We start from the raw sequence: 18,616 nt of genomic DNA on the forward strand, positions 1-18,616 counted from the left end.
TTCCTAACCTGATCTGAATACACTAACCTTGCCCAGCAGTCCACAAAATGCCTACATTTGGAGAGACAAAAGGACAAGAACGATGTGCAGTAATGAGGGATTTAGCATTTGGTGGGGGTTTAAAATGGAATGGTGGGACCAGAGACATGTCCTAAAGACCAAGATCTGCTTTCTTGGTGCCCCAGTCAAGGACAACATTCTGCAGAAATTGTTCCTCCCAGGATACTTCTGATCCCATTGCTTGTGTCTGACCTCTACTCAAGCAGTGAAATGCTTGGTTGGTTAACTCCATTTGAATTTGAACTTTGTCTCAATTATTTTTGCACATTGCACAGTGGCACAGCAATTAAGGTCACTGCATCATTCATCACAGATCCAATTTCAATTCTGACCTTGGGTGTTCACTGTGTGGAGTTTGCATGTGGCCTGTAACTATGTGATTTCCCCCCGGAGTCCTCAATTTCCTCCCAAGGATGTTTGGATTGTTGAACTTTATTGTTGTTATAAGCATACATGAATAAATACCAATGAAAATTGACTTCCATTGCAGCAGCATAAATCTAAATTAATATAAATTATTCACAATTTACATGTGAGCAAATAAACAATTATATTGTTCAGAAATTAGAGAAGCAAAAATACAGTCTGGGTACAGTAAGGTTTTTCAACTCAGTTCAAGAACCTGATGGCAGTGAGGAAAGAATCTGTTGTAGAACCTTGAGGTGCGGATCTTCAGGCTCCTGTACTGCATACCAAATTGCAGCATCAAGAAGAGGACATGGCCCAAATTCAGAGGGTCTCTGATGATGGATGTTGCCTTCCTAAGAGCCGACAGTTCTACTTTATTAATGACCAGCCTCCATTTTCATGTTGTCACACATCCCTGGAGGCACAAGCATGCGCCTTCTACAAAACTTGCTCATTTAGTCATAATAAAATACAGCACAGAATGGGTCTTTCAGCCCGTCTAGTCCATGCCAAACCACTGAAACTGCCTACTCCCATTGGGCCGCACCGGGACCATAGTATCCATACCCCTACCATCCATTTATACCCCTACCATCCATTTACCAATCCAAACTTCTCTTAAACATTGAAGTAATGCTCACATGCACCACTTGCATTGGCAACTCATTCCATACTTTCGTGATTCTCTGAGTGAAGAAGTTTTTCCTCTAGTTCCCATTAAAATTTTCATCTTTCACTCCTAACCCATGACCTCTAGTTGTCATCCCACCCAACCTCTGTGTAAAAAGCCTGCTTACACTTACCCTATCTATCAAGGACGAGGTTATGAAATACTTCGAGGTGCATGACAAGATAGGCCCAAGCCAGCATGGTTTCATGAAGGGGAGATCCTGCCTCATCAACCTATTGGAATTTTTTGAGGTAATCTCAAATAAGATTGAGAAGGGAGAGGCAGTGGATGTTGTGTATTTGGATTTTCAAAAGGCCTTCAATAAGATGCCGCATAAGAGGCTGCTTAATAAGATGAGAGCCCATGGAATTACAGGAAAGATATTGGAATGGGTGGAGCATTGGCTGATAGGCAGAAAGCAAAGGGTGGGAAAAGGGATCCTATTCTGATTGGTTGCCGGTTACTAGTGGTATTCTGCAGGGGTCGGTGTTGGGGCTGCTTCTTTTTACAATGTATATCGATGATTTAGATTATGGATTCTCTTTTATTCGTTTATTGTGCTCAGTTAGGGTTTCTTGAATAGAAACCAGTTTTGTGCTTAATTGCTTAATTTCAAAGCCAAGTTGTTGAAACTCTTCAGAGGATTCCTTTCTGAATCGCTGAAATTCCTCTGAGGATTCTTTTCTGAATCACTGCAATTCCTCGGACGCTTCTTTTCTATGGTTTTGCATTAATTCAATAATAGAATCCGAAGATGTAGAAGAATCTTCTTCTTTTTTACCTCTAGCAGTTCTCGTAGTCATAGTGTCAGATCAGGTTGTAAAGTAGGGAAAGTAAACTAGGAGCAGCTGTAAAATGCTGTTATTCCATCCACTGCCAACAGGAAGTCCCAGATTATGGATTAAATGGTCTTGTGACTAAGTTTGCAGATGACACCAAGATAGGTGGAGGAACAGGAAGTGTTGAAGAAACGGAAAGATTGCAGAGAGACTTGGTCAGTTTAGGAGAGTGGGCAAAGAAATGGCAGATGAGATACAATGTTGAGAAATGTACGGTTGTACATTTTGGAAGAAGAAATAATCGAGCAGTTTATTATTTAGATGGGGAGAAAATTCAAAAATCATAAGTGCAAAGGGACTTGAGGGTCCTTGTGCAGGATACCCTAAAGGTTGACCACCAGGTTGGATCGGCAGTAAGGAAAGCGAATGCTATGTTTGCATTCATTTCTAGAGTAATAGTGTATAAGAGTAAGGAGGTGTTGATGAGGCTCTATGGGACACTGATGAGACCTCATTTGGAATACTGTGTGCAGTTTTGGCCCCTCTATCTCAGAAGGGATGTTCTGATGTTGGAGAGAGTTCGGAGAAGGTTTACGAGGATGATTCCTGGAATGCAGGGGCTAACATATGAAGAGCGTTTGTCGACGCTTGGACTGTATTCTTTAGAGTATAGAAGAATGAGAGGGGATGTCATAGAAACATTTCCAATGTTGAAAGAGTTCGACAGAGTAGATATGGAAAGGCTGTTTCCCTTGGTGGGTGAGTCCAGGACAAGAGGCCATAGTCTTAGAATTAGAGGTTACCCATTTAAAACAGATGAGATGAGAAATTTTTTTTAGCCAGAGGGTCGTGGATTTATGGAATTCGTTGCCACATACAGCTGTGGAGGCCCAGTCATTGAGGATGTTTAAGGAGGAGATTGATAGGTATCTAATTGGTCAGGGTATCAAGGGATTATGGGGAAAAAGTGGGAAATTGGAACCAGATGGAGAATAGTTTAGCTCATGGTGCAGCACTCAATGGGCCGAATGGCCTACTTCTGCTCCTTTGTCTTGTGATCTATACCCCTCATTATTTTGTGTACCTCTTTCAAATCTCCTCTCAATCTTTTAAGTTCTAAGGAATAAAAAGGTCTATCTATTCAAACTTTCCTTTTAACTGATGTCCTCCAGACCCGGCAACGTCCTTGTAAATTTTTTCTGGACTCTTTTAACCTTATTTACATCTTTCCTGTAGTTAGGTGACCAAAACTGCACACAATATTCCAAATTAAGCCTCACTAATGTCTTATACAACTCAACATAACTTCTCATCTTCTGTACTCAGTACTTTAAGGCAAATGTGCCAAAAGCTTTCTTCAAGACTCTATCTACCTGTATACCACTTCAATTAACTATGGAGCTGTATTTCCAGATCCCTTTGCTCTATAGTACTCCTCAGTACCTTACTTTTGTAGTGGTTGAATAAAAAGTCACTAAATTACAGCTAATTGAATAAAGTAGGAATGATGCAGGAACAGGAGACGTGCTGTAGCTGCATGATGTGGGAGCTGGTGAACCCCATTTTGGTTTCTGGTGACCACATCTGCAGCAAGTGTTGGCTGCTTGAGGAACTTAGGCTCAAAGTTGATGACCTGGAATATGAGCTTCAAACACTGCGGCACATCAGAGAGGAGGAAGAGTTACCTGGATTCTTTGTTCCAGGGGCTAGTCACACCCATTAGATTAGCTGCCTCAAATTTGATCTGTGGTCAGGGACAAGAGGGTGTGACTGTGAGTGAGGCAGGTAGTGGGAACCAGAAGAGTGCTGGAGGAGCCTCAGCCCTTGAGCTTGTCCAACAGGTCTGAGATTCTTGCTCCCTGGGTGGACAACAGTGCGGGCTGTAAGAAGGATGAGCAACCTAACTGTGGCACCGTAGTTCAGGGAGCCATTCAAGAGGGGGGAGAGAAATGTAGTGGTAATTGGGGATAGTATATTCATGGGAATAGACACGAGGATATAATTTACACAGCCAGTAAATTCTCAATCCAAAGTTCATTTGTTGATTTCACTTTAAACCAAAATGATCAGACTTCACTGTGGTAAGTCTGTCGCAAGGATAGAGCATCCCAAAGGCTGGTGCCCAGGTTCAAAACATCTTGTCTGATCAGCAGAGGAATTTGCAGTGGGAGGGGAAAGATCCAGTTGTCGTGGTCCATGTGGGTACCAATGACATAGGTAAAACAAGAGGTTCTGCTGAGGGAGGGGACTAAACTAAAAAGCAAAACCAAAAGGATGGTAATCTCTAGATTACTAATGGAGCCATGTGCAAATTGGCATAGGGTCAAAATTAGAGTGTTAAATGCATCGCTCAAGGATTGGTGTAGGAGAAGTGGGTTTGAATTCATGAGAAATGGGCATCAGTATTAGGGAAAGAGGGAGCTGTACCAGTGGGGTGGGTTCAATAGATTGGAGAAGTATGGATAAAGTTTTTAAAAAAGTGTGGATAAAGATAAAAGCAATTTTTTAAGTGAAAGCAATAAATGACTAGCATGAAATAACAAGATAATGAGTTCTTAAAGTGGGACACCAGAAGTAGAATGAGCTTAGTTATTCCCTTAATCTAATTAATGGCTACAATTTCATAATTCCAGGTGTTGATCCATGCCCTAAATTCAGCTGCGATATTTCTTGCATTGAAATAAACGGAGCTCAGGACATTAGTCGCGCGATGCTCACTCAACCTTTTGATTCCTGACTTTGTCCTGGGTCTCACCAACAATTGTCTCCACAAACTGTTCTAGCACTCTGATTCCTATTCCCCTATAACTCTAGTTTAAACTTCTCCGTGCAGCATCAGCAAATCTTTCCGCTAGAATGCTGGTCCCCTTCTAGTTCGGATGCAAACTGCCTCTCCTGTACAGGGCAAACAACAGGAATCCTGCAGATGCTGGAAATTCAAGCAACACACATCAAAGTTGCTGGTGAACACAGCAGGCCAGGCAGCATCTCTAGGAAGAGGTACAGTCGACGTTTCAGGCCGAGACCCTTCGTCAGGACTGTACAGGTTCCACTTTCCCTGGAAGAAAGCCCTATGATCCAAAAATCTTATGCCCTCCCTCCTACAACAACTCGTTAAACTGTGTAGTCCTCCTAGTTCTGGCCTCACTTAGCATGTGGCACGATTAGCAATCCTGAGATCAGGACCCTGGAGATCCTGCCATTTAACAGCACCGAACTCATTGGTACCTATATGGACCATGACCTCTGGCTGCTCACCTTCCTACTTAAAAATTTGTCCCTGAAGGAGTCGAGATGTCCTGGCACCCCGAATCTCGTCTAGTCGACAGCAATTCCTTTCTGTTCCTCTAACAAACGAATCCTTCAGGGATCAATTCGATTAACCGGGCCAAGCTTTTCAACGCCGGATGTGACGTATAGACGACGCCACTTCCTCCGTGTCGACGCCGCTGATATAGTTCCCGGCAGGCCTTGTGTCCCTCTCTTCTGCCTTAAGGGTTCTCAGGTACGGTGTAGTTCTCGTGCTATCTGCGGCCATCCGCGCCTACTGGGGCTTCGAGCAACATCCTCCCGACACGCTGGCCTCCGGACAAGGGTTTGCGAACTTGGCCCAGTCTCTGTGTGTCTGGCTATGCTCTATGTACCGGCTGTTAGTCACGGGATTGGAGCTCGGGTGCGACCTGGGAAATGGCGGCCTGGCCCTGGAGCGGGAGGACGTGGAGTACTCGGAGATGAAGATGAAGCTCTAGTGTTGGGCGCCGAATGGGTGATTGTTAGGCTGGTGAACATGACAATAGGCCACAGGCTTCCCTGCCACTACGGAGTGAGGTGGTCGGGTAGAGCTGGTTCAGAACAATCGCCCTCAGTTGTAGTGGTGCAGTGGGCTGAGAACTGAAATGGGGACCTTGACAATTCCTCGATCTTAAGCAGTTTGTACTGCTAAGAAATAAAACTCCACCTGAAATAATCAGTCTCTGGCGAGAAACACGGGCTTACACTTTTAAGTTGTATGTAATGTTTTCAAATAATATATCTTATCTAGGAGAGTTTTCCATTCAATTCAATTTAAAGCCAGCACGTTGTGCATCAATGCTGTGAGGGTGAGTGCAGATGGATGACATTGTTTAAGAATAAAACTATTTCAAGACTTGCAGTTGTTTATGGTTCCTCTTGTTATAATGTAAAAGGTTTGAAGATCTTAAATGTGGATGACAGGGTAAGTGGATGGATGTTGTCAATGTAGCGTAAAGTTAGGCGTTTTGCGTGGAAGTGATGAAAACACCATCACAGGGAAAATAAATGAAAGAGCCTGCTACAGAGCTGTACACCAAGAGTGCAGTTAAGATTATGATGCTTGACACTATCAACTGATACTTGCTGTCGAGTTGCAGGTCTGCCTTCTAAATTGAATCTAAGTCTCATGGATTAAAGATTAGCTTTATTTGTCTCATGTGCATGGAAACATGAAACATGTAGTGACATGCATGGTTTGTGTCAGTGACCAACACAGTCTCATGCTTGGGCGTCAGCGTAACGTGCCACACAATAAGCTGTGCACCTTTGGAAAGCGGGAGTAAAATAGTGCGCATGGCAAAATCCTTGCAGTCACAGGGAGAGCATACAAACTCCTAACAGTGGAGGGGATTGAACCCTGATCTGATTGCTGGTGCTGTGAAGCGTTACAGTAACCGCTTCACTACTGTGTCGTCTAGATGATTCAGCTAAGCATGTTTGGATGGTTGCCGTAAACCTGGAATTTGCAATTAAAGTTCAATGCTTTTATTTTTGACAGTTACCATGGCTGCCCTAAGACCTCTTACCAAGCCTAATATTGTGAAGAAACGCAGGAAGAAGTTCATCCGTCACCAGTCAGATCGCTATGTGAAAATTGCGGTAAGGTTTGGGCATAGGGGTAGGTATGTTTGAGATTACGGCTCATATAGAGCAGAGCTATTTTGTTTGGTTAGATCAAATTCATTGATCTCTCACCACAGTGAAGTCTGATCATTTTTGTTTTAAGTGAAATCAACATCTGAACTTTGGATTGAGAATTTACTGGCTGTGTAAATGATCTGTCTTTGTTATGAGACTTTTAACCTCTGATTCCACAGCCAAGAGAAGCGCTCATCACTGTTGAGCCTGCAGTTTACGTTCTAATACGGTCTTCCACTCTAAGTTCCGAAGAAAAGAGTTGGGGAAGAAAAGATCTAGTGCTTTTTCAGCATATATGACAAATAAACTTTTCTCTGGCTTTCAGCTGGGTACAAGTATTAATTTTAAACAACATTTCAATGACAAACTCTGTCATCTTCATCGCGAATGGTGAAAAGGGTCTTGTTCACATAATCTCCCCTCTTAGGGCAAACCTAAAGTAAAAGGAGTTCACTGGTGTAATCATTCGCAACAAAATGTTTTTAGTGAAAGTTGTCTTGATGATTTGGTTGAGTGGAGTGGGTTAATTCCAGGAGAGGAATTGTCCTTGTATCTCTGGGAGAGCGAGGATACTCTGAAAGAATATTTTTTCATTGAGATGCATTTTGGCTGCAGAAACTTCATTCAAATTTATTTCTTCACTCAACAGCGTAACTGGCGGAAACCAAGGGGTATTGACAATAGAGTTCGCCGGAGATTTAAGGGTCAGATACTTATGCCAAACATTGGTTATGGCAGCAACAAGAAGACCAAACACATGTTACCCTCTGGATTCAAAAAATTCTTGGTTCACAATGTGAAGGAGCTGGAGGTTCTGATGATGAGCAACAAGTAAGCATTCTTTGTGTAGATCAGTCAATGTTTATGGTTGATTCAGTAGCCCTTTCTGATCTTAGTTTTTGTTACTTTGATACATGTAGCTTTTTTATATTAGACCCAAGTGGGAATTCTGAGTATATTAAAAGCTAACTGAGCTAATGTTGTCTGACAGTTGTGGCATGCTGTCATGGGTAAAACTAGTTGAGAAGCCAAGTTAGCAATGTAGCTTTTTTGTATATTCAATTTCTGTGTTTATATGTGAGTAGAAGGCTATTTGGCCCAATGAGGTGTTGCCGGTTGACAGTGTAATTGCCATTTTTCTGTTTTCTCTGATGCCTACTCTCCACATTCATGTCATTTCTGCTTACCTGCAGAGTAGGTGATTTGCAGTGGTCAATTAACCTGCCAACTTGTGGAATGTAGGAGGAAATTGGAGACTCCAAGAGAGTCCCAAGCAGTGGAAGAGAGAATGCAAAACTCAACATAGACAGGATTTGAGGTCTGGAAGTCTCTCTGGTGTTATGGACAGGGGCTTAACAAGTTGTGTCCCTGTTGGGAAGTTTCAGTTTAGGTATTTTGTTCTGCAGGTTCCTATGGGTGGAGAGTGCCATACTATTATATTTGTAAATAGAAAATGAGTCCCCTTTTGGATTAAATGGCATCGTAATGAACATCTGTAAGCAGATAATTTGTAAATGAAGGAATGGTTTTATCCAGCCCAGTCTGAGTGTAACTCTGAATTTGTACTTTAGAATGTACCTCCCTTATCAGCTGCTAATTCTGGACATCTAAAATTCTTCTATTTAAAATTGCAGTGTTTTGTTGTATCTGAAGCACCATATCTGAACTGACTGTCTTACTGAGCATTTCTCCACTTTCTGCTTTCAAGTTCTTAGTACATTTTCATCCTTTGCCTGGTTCAAGTAGATCCTTTCCCAGCTTAGAATTAGTGGTGATATGCAATTCTTTGTTGCCTTCTGGCCTGTTCTGGGATCTCTACTGACTTCTGTCGATCAGTTTCCTGATATGGGCAGAGAAATGGCAGATTGGGTTTAATGTGGCTTAGTGTGAGATGTTAAAATTTGGGTGATCAAGTATGAAGCAACAGTACATTGAGTGGCATGATTACCTTTATTAGTTGATGCATAAAATCCAAGAGTTGGGAAGTTCATTGAGAGTATTGCATTCGTTCTGGTTGCCTCATAGGAAGGATGTGAAGAGTAGGCAGAAGGGGTTTATCAGGATAATGTCTGGATTAGAGAGCAAGTGCTATAGAGAGTTAGAATTGGGTACTTTTGAGAGACCAGATAGAAATTTTATAGGGTTATGAGAGACATAGGATATATTTCTCCTTCTCCCCTCCCTCCAATGGGCTGAAATATCTAGATATTTCACATGCATTTAAGGTGAGGGGGTAAGCTCAAAGGGGCATGGTTTTTTTTATATAGAGACTGGTGAGTGCCTGAAATATACTACCAACTGTAGTGGAGGATACATACAATAAAGGAATTTTAAATTGTATTAGACAGGCAAGTGAATAAGCAGAGAACGGAAGGGATTAATTCAGTTGTGTGTTTACTTTGCCTGTTCCTGCGCAGTGCCATACTGTTCTGTGTTCACTGACAGAAGCCCTGAAACCCATTTGACTTCTGCATGGTGTAATTAACTGGTATTATAAACATGCTGTGTAATACACCTTGCTGGTGTCTCTCTTTGGTGTTAAAACTGACATCTAACTTGCAATTTTCAATTGTGGAAGAATTTTGTGCTGTTTCACTGTTTGCTTCTCTCCTGGTAACGATCCAGATGGGCACTAAAAACAGTGACTGACTCACTCATTAACTTGTGCTGATTTGTGTAGTTAACACTCGTGCAATCCTTTAACTAGTTTATTCTTTTACAGGACATACTGTGCTGAGATTGCTCACAATGTCTCTTCCAAAAACCGCAAGACAATTGTGGAGAGGGCAGCCCAGCTTGCTATCAAGATCACCAATCCAAATGCCAGGTTACGCAGTGAAGAAAATGAATAGTCTTCTTACTGAACTACATCTAATTCTTTAATAAAATGTTTAAAATAATTTATCAGATTGTCACTTTTTAGAGTGGGCTGTTTCCATAAAAATACAACCCAGAAATACATTGGTTTTGGGGAATTGGTGCCATGAGACGGTGAAAGTTTTGTTTGCTTCATAAAGGTATTGAAGTGAAATGGTGATGATCTAATTGGGGTGGGTTTGTAGAAGAATTTGTAGTGAGACCCTTCCCGTTGTATAATACCCCTTTTGATGCCTTATTTGGGGTGGGGGGGGGAGGTGTGGCTTATGAATGTCTCAAATGTGGTCACACAAAAGGGATGAAAACTTGGGTGACTAACCCACACCTTCAATCTGGAGTGGTATCCAATGGAAAGTCCTTGACATGATCTGGGAACATTACTCGTTTATACCTTCCTCCCAAGAGCTGTTTGACCCTCCATGTCTGCACCACCATTCAGTGGGGAGTGAAACTCAGGTGCCATGGCTAGATCCTATAGATATACAACCAATCTAGATGTGAAGTCTGTTCATACAAGGGTCTCATTTCTCCAATTTATTTCTCGAATCTTTCTAACTATTTATTCTTGCCACACTTTTCAAGTTTCCATGGGACTGGAATCTCTTGGCTAAAGGGAAACATCAGTCCTGGAGCAAGATCACCAAAAACTGCAGATTCAGGCCTAGCTGGACCATTTGTTAAGGGGGGGGGGGTCATTATACTCAGCATCTTCAAAAGCCAATGCCTTAAGAAGGCAGTGTCCATCATTAAAGACCCTTATCACCTAGCACATGGCCCTTATTTTCATTACTACTATCAGGGATGAGGTACAGAACCTTCAGCCTTTTTTTTTAGGTTATGAAGACAGGCAGTCCTCTTTTATTGACATTTAGTAATGCATGCATTAAGAAATGATACAATATTTCCTTTGGTGTGATATCACAAAACAGGACAAACCAAGGCTAAAAAAAACTAACAAAATCACATAATTATGACATATAGTTACAACAGTGCAACAATACCATAACTTGATGAAGAAGTCCATGAGCACAGTAAAAGTTCAAAGTCACTCAAATGTCTCACATCTCACGCAGACGGAGAGAAGGAAGAAAAACTCTCCCTGCCATACCCGACCACGGTCTGACTGAGTCATCCATAGAACCATAGAAAAACTGCAGCACAGAAACAGGCCTTTTGGCCCTTCTTGGCTGTGCCGAACCATTTTCTGCCTAGTCCCACTGACCTGCACACGGACCACATCCCTCCATACACCTCCCATCCATGTATCTGTCCAATTTATTCTTAAATGTTAAAAAAGAACCCGCATTTACCACCTCGTCTGGCAGCTCATTCCATACTCCCACCACTCTCTGCGTGAAGAAGCCCCCCCTAATGTTCCCTTTAAACCTTTTCCCCCCTCACCCTTAACCCATGTCCTCTGGTTTTTTTCTCCCCTTGCCTCAATGGAAAAAGCCTGCTTGCATTTAGTCTATCTATAGCCATCATAATTTTATATACCTCTATCAAATCTCCCCTCATTCTTCTACGATCCAGGGAATAAAGTCCTAACCTATTCAACCTTTCTCTGTAACTGAATTTCTCAAGTCCCGGCAACAACCATGTAAACCTCTGCACTCTTTCAACCTTATTTATATCCTTCCTGTAATTTGGAGACCAAAACTGAACACAACACTCCAGATTCGTCCTCACCAATGCCTTATACAACCTCATCATAACATTCCAGCTCTTATACTCAATATTTCGATTAATAAAGGCCAATATACCAAAAGCTCTCTATGACTCTATCTACCTGTGATGCTACTTCTAGGGAATTTTGTATCTGTATTCCCAGATCCCTCTGTTCTACTGCACTCCTCACTGCCTTACCATTAACCCTGTATGTTCTACCTTGGTTTGTCCTTTCCAACGTGCAATACCTCACACTTGTCTGTATTAAACTCCATCTGCCTTTTTCCAGCTAGTCCAAGTCCTTCTGCAGGCTCTGAAAACCTTCCTCACTGTCTGCTACACCTCCAATCTTTGTATCATCAGCAAATTTGCTGATCCAATTTACCACATTATCATCCAGATCATTGATATAGATGACAAATAACAATGGACCCAGTACTGATTCCTGTGGCACACCACTAGTCACAGGCCTCCACTCGGAGAAGCAATTCTCTACTACCACTCTTTGGCTTCTACCATTGAGCCAATGTCTAATCCAATTTACCACCTCTCCATGTATACCTGGTGACTGAATTTTCCTAACTAACCTCCCATGTGGGACCTTGTCAGAGGTCTTACTGAAGTCTATGTAGACGACATCCACTGCCTTTCCTTCATCCACTTTCCTGGTAACCTCATTGAAAAACTCCAATAGATTGGTCAAACATGACCTACCACGCACAAAGCCATGTTGACTCTCCCTAATAAGTCCCTGTCTATCCAAATGCTTGTAGACTCTGTCTCTTAGTACTCCCTCCAATAACTTACCTACTACCGACGTTAAAGTTACCGGCCTATAATTTCCCGGGTTACTTTTCGATCCTTTTTTAAACAACGGAACGACATGAGCCACTCTCCAATCCAACGGCACCTCACCTGTAGACAGCAACATTTTAACTATTTCTGCCAGGGCCCCTGCAATCCAAAAACTTGGAGTGCTGATCAGCTGTCCGACACCGAGTACTGAGCACCATCACTATCCAAACGATTCGACATCCTTCTCGGTCGCCAACAGCAGGCAAAGCTAGGGATTTTGAGGCCTACCTTCGGAAAGATTCCCAACCGTGCAGTAACGACAGCAGCAAACAAGCGTTTCAGAAATTTGATTAGTAAATGATTTATGAACATCTATTGTAGTTTGCAGTATTTTCTATTTCTAGTCATAGTCATACTTTATTGATCCCAGGGAAAATTGGTTTTTGTTACAGTCATCAGAAAACTTATGAAGATGACAAGACTCTGTGCAGTAGTTGAAGTCCGAGGTCTAAATGGTGAAGAGAAAGGGAGACAAGACAGTCCTCTGTGGAGCCCCAGTGCTGCTGATGACTCTGTCAGACACACAATGTTGCAAACACACGTACTGTGGTCTACCAGTCAGGTAATCAAGAATCCATAACGCCAGGAAAGCATCCACCTGCATCGCTATCAGCTTCTCCCCCAGCAGAGCAGGGTGGTTGGTGTTGAACACACTGGAGAAGTCAAAAAACATGACCCTTACAGTGCTCACTGGCTTGTCCAGGTGGACGTAGACACGGTTCAGCAGGTAGACAATGGCACCCTCAACTCCTAGTCGGGGCTGGTAGGTGAACTGGAGGGGATCTAAGTGTGGCCTAACCATAGGCTGGAGCAGCTCCAGGGTCTTCATGATGTGGGAGGTCAATGCCACCAGTCTGTAGTCATTGAGGCCGCTGCGGCACGGCGTCTTCGGCACAGGGACGAGGCAGGACGTCTTCCACAGCACAGAAACCCTCCGGAGCCTCAGGCTCAGGTTGAAGGCATGGCGAAGTACTCCACATAGCTGAGGGGCACAGGCTTTGAGCATCCTGGTATTGACACCATCCAGTCCTGCAGCCTTGCTTGGGTTGAGACGTTTCAGCTATCTTCTCACCTGTTCAGCTGTGAAGCCCACTGTGGTGGTTTCGTGTGGGGAAGGGGTAGAGTCATGAGAGCAGGATTACACAGAAGTACTGCTGCCATAAAACAATTTTTGTGGTATACTCTATGTCAGTAATAACAAACCTGTTTTTGAGATTTTTAAGACCAAAGCCCTGCTACTGCTGCATGCCAGTACTATCATGACAAAGGAGGACTCTGGGGAACATTTACCTTGGGAGCCAACTCCCAGTGAAGGCTGATTAATCTGAGACCCTAATAAAGGATCTCAGCCCAAAACGTTGACTGTTTATTCCTCTCTATAGATGCTACCTATCCCGAATTTCTCCAGCATTTTGTGTGTTACTGTGCTGGAGCATGTCAAGGGTAAGAAAGAGATAGTGTTGGAGCATCTGAAAAGTTTCCATGGCCAGATAGAATATATCCCAGGTCCCCACTCCTGGTGAAGGGACTCGGCCTGAGATGTTGACTGTTTATTCCTTTCCATAGATGCTACCTGGCCTACTGAGTTCCTCCAGCATTTTGTATGTATTGCATATGGTGTGAAGGCCTTCATTAGTCAGGGGATTTAGATGCTGTCTAATTAGAGAACGAATCTCATATGAGGAAAGGCTGAGTAAAGGACAATGAGAGGCAATATGACTGTTGTGTTATTATGGTTCAGGATATTTCAGAGTTTGGAGCCCAATTCTGGTGCAGCTCAATAAAGTTGGCACACAGGCGAAAGAAAAATGGAGGTTTATGGGCCATGTAGGAGGAAAAGGATAGATTGCTCTTGGATTTGGTTAAAAGGATGACACAACATTATGGGTGAAGGGCCTGTATTGTTCCATGCTTTATATAGTTGTTATTCTCTGCTAAATTGGCCAAGTTCTTGCAGAATGTTTTGTCCGGTTCAGAATCCAACATCACCAGTAAGAGGGACAAGATGCACCTTACCTGGGGTGGAACTAATATCCTGGCTGAGAAGTTCACTTATGCTACTCAGAGGGTTGGAACTAGTTTGCAGAGGGATAGGAGCCAAAGCACCTGGACAGAATATATAGGGATTTAAGGAAAGTGGATGTCATGGCCAGCAAGTCTGTTCCGTGAGAACAAACTTAAAAGAACACAACGTGACAGACTGGTTGAAGTATACCGATTTTAGTGCTTTGGGATGTTAAAGCTAAGTATGATGAGATTAGTACATTGTGGCCATTTGCTCAATGTTCCAAGGTTTTGATGCTTTAGAAATTATAAAGAAAAAGTAAAAAAGGTGAAGGGTGTTTCACTGTTGTGCAGATTACAAGATCTAGTCCAAGGTTTGCAAATGTCAAATTTATTCTGGGACAGGTGATCCATTTGGATCAAACGTGTGCTGTACTTGGCAGGAAGATCTTTGACAGTTAATGAGAAGGATACCATCACCTACGTGCAGGACAGGAGATGGGTGCCTACCTGGACCAGAAGAAAGGCTTTGACAGGCTATCACACACATACGTAGTGGACGTACTCTAAAATGGGCTTTGAATCCAACTGCTGTACACAGACCAGTAGTGCAGTCCAAATCAATGGGTGGGAAACACCTTTCATATCAAGTATAGAGTCGGGCAGGGTTGCGCACTCACCCCTGTCTTCAGTTTATCTAGGATCCAAGATGGAACAGATCAGATGGTTCACAACGCACAAGTTCCTGGACAACAGGGGCAAAGACTTATCCAATGTTGCCCTTGCTCTAATGACTACTTCCATGGATGGTTGCATCAGGCTGTGCATGAAGCTTAACCACCACTACATGCCGAGGCTCTATCTGTCCAGAGTGTTGCGAAGGCTGGGTCTGGTCCCATTGCCATACAATGCTGGACAGCTGGACAGTACCTATTCTTCAGGGAATCAACCTTAAATACCAACACCTTCAATCAGCCAGTGGTCAGTGCAGAACATCCTGCAGACACTGCAGAAGGACTCAATGAACACTTTGGGGTAGTTTCCTGAGCAGACTGGGCCATCTGGCAAAATGCTTCATCAGCAGGCACTGAGACCTTGCCTTGCTGACGATGAAAGGGGCCCTTCCAGTCAGATCATGCATACCCAAAGCATCACTCCCACAGCACGCTGCTCACGGGATGACGGTAGTGGGGAAGAGATGGTAGGTCACCTCTTTGCAGATTTTAGGTTTGATAAAAGAATATGTACAAAGATGAAAATGCCTGTGTCATGGTTCATTCTGAATAGTTGGCATGAAAAAGGGCTCTTGATCTACGGGCTGTTCCTGGGGACATGCACATCAATTCAGTTGACATGCTCTTTGGTCTGCCAGCATGTCAGGATGTCTGTTGAGTTCTACCAACTGGCACACTGCAAGCTGAAGGGGCATGTTGAGGGACGCACTGAAACTTGGTGCAGCTGCAGATTTTTGCAAATAAGACAGGAGGTAATTCATGTTTCAGAAAAACCGTAGTAACTCATTTATTGTGACCTAAAACCTTTTTACAAAATTACATCAAGTCAGAACAGCCTCTTAAAGTGAAACCCCAACTCAATGTCAGTGGTTGTGAATTATGTATGTTTCCACCATTTACGTTACCCACCTAGCCATTGTAAGGGCTCAGTGGTGAAGACCATAGTGTAGAGTTCTGCTACTGGAGAGGGAAGGACTTCAATTTGTTTACTGTTTATTGTCTACAGATCCTATTTACAGTTATCTTCTATAGTTTTGCTAAGTCTGTCCACGGAAAAAGAATCTCAGTTGTACGTGATGATATATACTCTGACAAGAAATTTTACTTTGAACTATGAACGTCTGCATAGAGACGTCAAAATATACAGTGAGTGCATTTTTTTGCATCAAATCAAATCAATGGGGATTGTGATATGCAGCCCGCAAGTGTCGCCACCCTTTTGGTGTCAACATAGCAAACCATACATCTTTGGAATAAGAGCATAAGATATATGTGCAAAATTAGGCCACTCTGCTCATCATGTATGATTTGTACTTGAACTTGATGGTTGGTGCAGATTTATCATGAGACATAGGAGCAGAATTAGTCTGAATCTGCTCTGCCATTCCAACATGGTTGATTCATTATCCCTCTCAACCCCATTCTCTTGTCTTCTCATCGCAATCTTCGACATTCTGACTAATCAAGAACCAATCAGCCTCTGCTTTAAATATACGCAATGACTTGGCCTCGACAGCCGTCCGTGGCAATGATTTCCACAGATTCACCACTCTCTGGCTAAAGCAATTCCGTCTCATCTCTGGTCTAAATGTACATCCTTCTATTCTATGGCTGTGCCCTCTGGTCCTAGACTCACGCACGACAGGAAACATCTCAACATCCATTCATATAGGCCTTTCAATGTTCAAGATGTATCAATGAGATCCCCCCACCCCCGATTCTTTTAAACACCAGTGAGTACAAGCCCAGAGCCATCAAACCGTCCTCACACATTAACCCTTTCATTCACTGAATCATTCTCATTAACCTCCTCTGGATCCTCTCCAATACCAGCACATATTTTCTGAGATAAGGGGCCCAAGATTGCTCAGAATTCACCAAATGTGGTCTCAGCATCACATACTTCCACTTATATACTAGTCCTTGCAAAATGAATGCTAACATTGCATTTGCCTTCCTTACCACTGATTCAACCTGCAAGTTAGCCTTCAGGGAATCCCGCACAAGGACTCCCAAGTCCCTTTCCACCTCTGATTTTTGATTTTTCTCTGCATTTAGAAAATAGTCTATGCCTTTATTCCTTCTACCAAACTGCATGACAGTATACTTGCCTACACTGTATTCCATCTGTCACTTCTTTGCCCATTTTCATAATCTGTCCAAGACCTTCTGCAGAATCCCTGCTTCCTCAACACTACCTGCCCCTCCACTACCTTTGTATTGTCTGCAAACTTGACAACAAAGCCATCAATTCCTTCATCTAAATTGTTCATATACAACATTAAAAAGCAGTCCCAATATCTTCTCCAGCAGAACACCACTAGTCACTGGCAGCCAACCAGAATAGGCCTCCTTTATTCCCATTCTTTGCTTCATGCCAGTCAGGCAATCTTCTATCCATGCTAGTATCTTAACTACAATACTTACCTTGTTAAGCAGCCTCATGTGTGGCACCTTGTCAAAGGCCTTCTGAAAATCCAAATAAACAACATTCATTGACTCTCCTTTATCTACTCCAACTATTATTTCCTCAAAGAATTCCAACAGATTTATCAGGCAAGATTTCCCCGTAGGAAATTTTGGCCTACTTCATTCTGCACTTCCAACTACCCCAAAACCTCATCCTTAATAATGGATTCCAACATCTTCCTAACCACTGAAGTCAAGCCAACTGGCCTATAATTTCTTTTCTACTGTCTCCCTCTTTTCTCAAAGAGTGGAATTGTCCAGTCCTCCAGAACCATACCAGAATCTAGTGATTCTTGAAAGATAATTACTAATGCCTTTTTCAGAACCCTAGGGTATAGTCTATCTGATCCAGATGATGTATCTACCTTCAGACCTTTCAGCTTCCCAAGCACCTTCTCCTTTGGCTACATCCACACTAGACTGGATAATTTTGAAAACGCCGGTTTCACTTAAAAACAATAGGCGTCCACACCAGACGTTTTTGAAAATACCTCCGTCCACATTAAAATGGGTATTTGGGCAAATCTGCTACTGGGCATGCGCAGGACACATCTATAGAAAACAAGTGAAGAGGAAACTGTATACTTGGTGTGTGTTTTCCAGTTACAGACTAGAAAAACTTAAAAGGAAATTGCCAAACGACGGACAGCTGTTGGGTCTCGTGCAGGAGGACTTAAAACAAAAAAAAATACTGGAGCATATGGAGGCAACTGACAGGGAGTTTATGGACAGTATGACCTGGCTGACAACGAACATTGAAAAACTGACTAACTCTGTTGCAGAGGGATTTGCAATGATGAGGAATATGATGGCTCCCCCCAGTACTTTTCCCCGCCACAATACCAGCCTCACAGCCACTACAATAGCTACGCATACGGACACACAGACCCCCGGGTGGCCCCACCAATATCTTCCCCACTCCCACAGAGGGGTCACCCTGGAAACATTTCCTACAGCCATAGTCTCTTCACCGATGAAAGGGACGACAGCTGCAACTAAATGCAATAAGGCTTGTTACTGGACAAAAGTGAAATTTGCTGTTACCTCATTTGTTTGCCTTTACTTTTGCCATGTCTTTCAGTATTATTTTGCTGTATTTAACATGTGCAATAAAACGAGTTACTGGGCAAAAGTGATTTTATTTTTACCTGAGTAAAAGT

At 42.8% G+C, this 18,616-nt stretch overlaps 2 protein-coding genes across 3 annotated transcripts in view; both read left to right on the forward strand.

Moving 5' to 3' along the window:
• Positions 1-5,332: 5,332 nt before the first annotated feature.
• Positions 5,333-9,749, forward strand: rpl32 (ribosomal protein L32). The gene is made up of 4 exons (XM_072280771.1): positions 5,333-5,422; positions 6,710-6,810; positions 7,499-7,680; positions 9,572-9,749. The coding sequence occupies exons 2-4, from the start codon at positions 6,715-6,717 to the stop codon at positions 9,699-9,701; spliced, it is 408 nt and encodes a 135-aa protein (XP_072136872.1). The 5' UTR covers positions 5,333-5,422; positions 6,710-6,714; the 3' UTR covers positions 9,702-9,749.
• An 88-nt stretch (positions 9,750-9,837) lies between these two features.
• The window catches only part of nckipsd (NCK interacting protein with SH3 domain), a 286,417-nt gene continuing 277,638 nt past the window's right edge, over positions 9,838-18,616 (forward strand). The window contains exon 1 of one of the 2 annotated variants that reach the window (XM_072280764.1): positions 9,838-12,811. In XM_072280764.1, coding sequence (XP_072136865.1) covers positions 12,702-12,811 — 110 coding nt within the window. In that variant the 5' untranslated portion in view covers positions 9,838-12,701. The remainder of the gene's footprint in view (positions 12,812-18,616) is intronic. The other variant, XM_072280766.1, reaches the window with a different exon arrangement.

This window comes from Mobula birostris, chromosome 16 (genome assembly GCF_030028105.1).
Source record: "Mobula birostris isolate sMobBir1 chromosome 16, sMobBir1.hap1, whole genome shotgun sequence".
Lineage (NCBI taxonomy): Eukaryota > Metazoa > Chordata > Chondrichthyes > Myliobatiformes > Myliobatidae > Mobula > Mobula birostris.

Bases quoted from the DNA above. Each gene is read 5' to 3' on its own strand.
- rpl32 (XM_072280771.1), top strand. From the start codon at position 6,715: ATGGCTGCCCTAAGACCTCTTACCAAGCCTAATATTGTGAAGAAACGC. The intron at 6,811-7,498 runs GTAAGGTTTGGG...TTCACTCAACAG, and splicing joins ATCGCTATGTGAAAATTGCG to CGTAACTGGCGGAAACCAAG. The intron at 7,681-9,571 runs GTAAGCATTCTT...ATTCTTTTACAG, and splicing joins GTTCTGATGATGAGCAACAA to GACATACTGTGCTGAGATTG.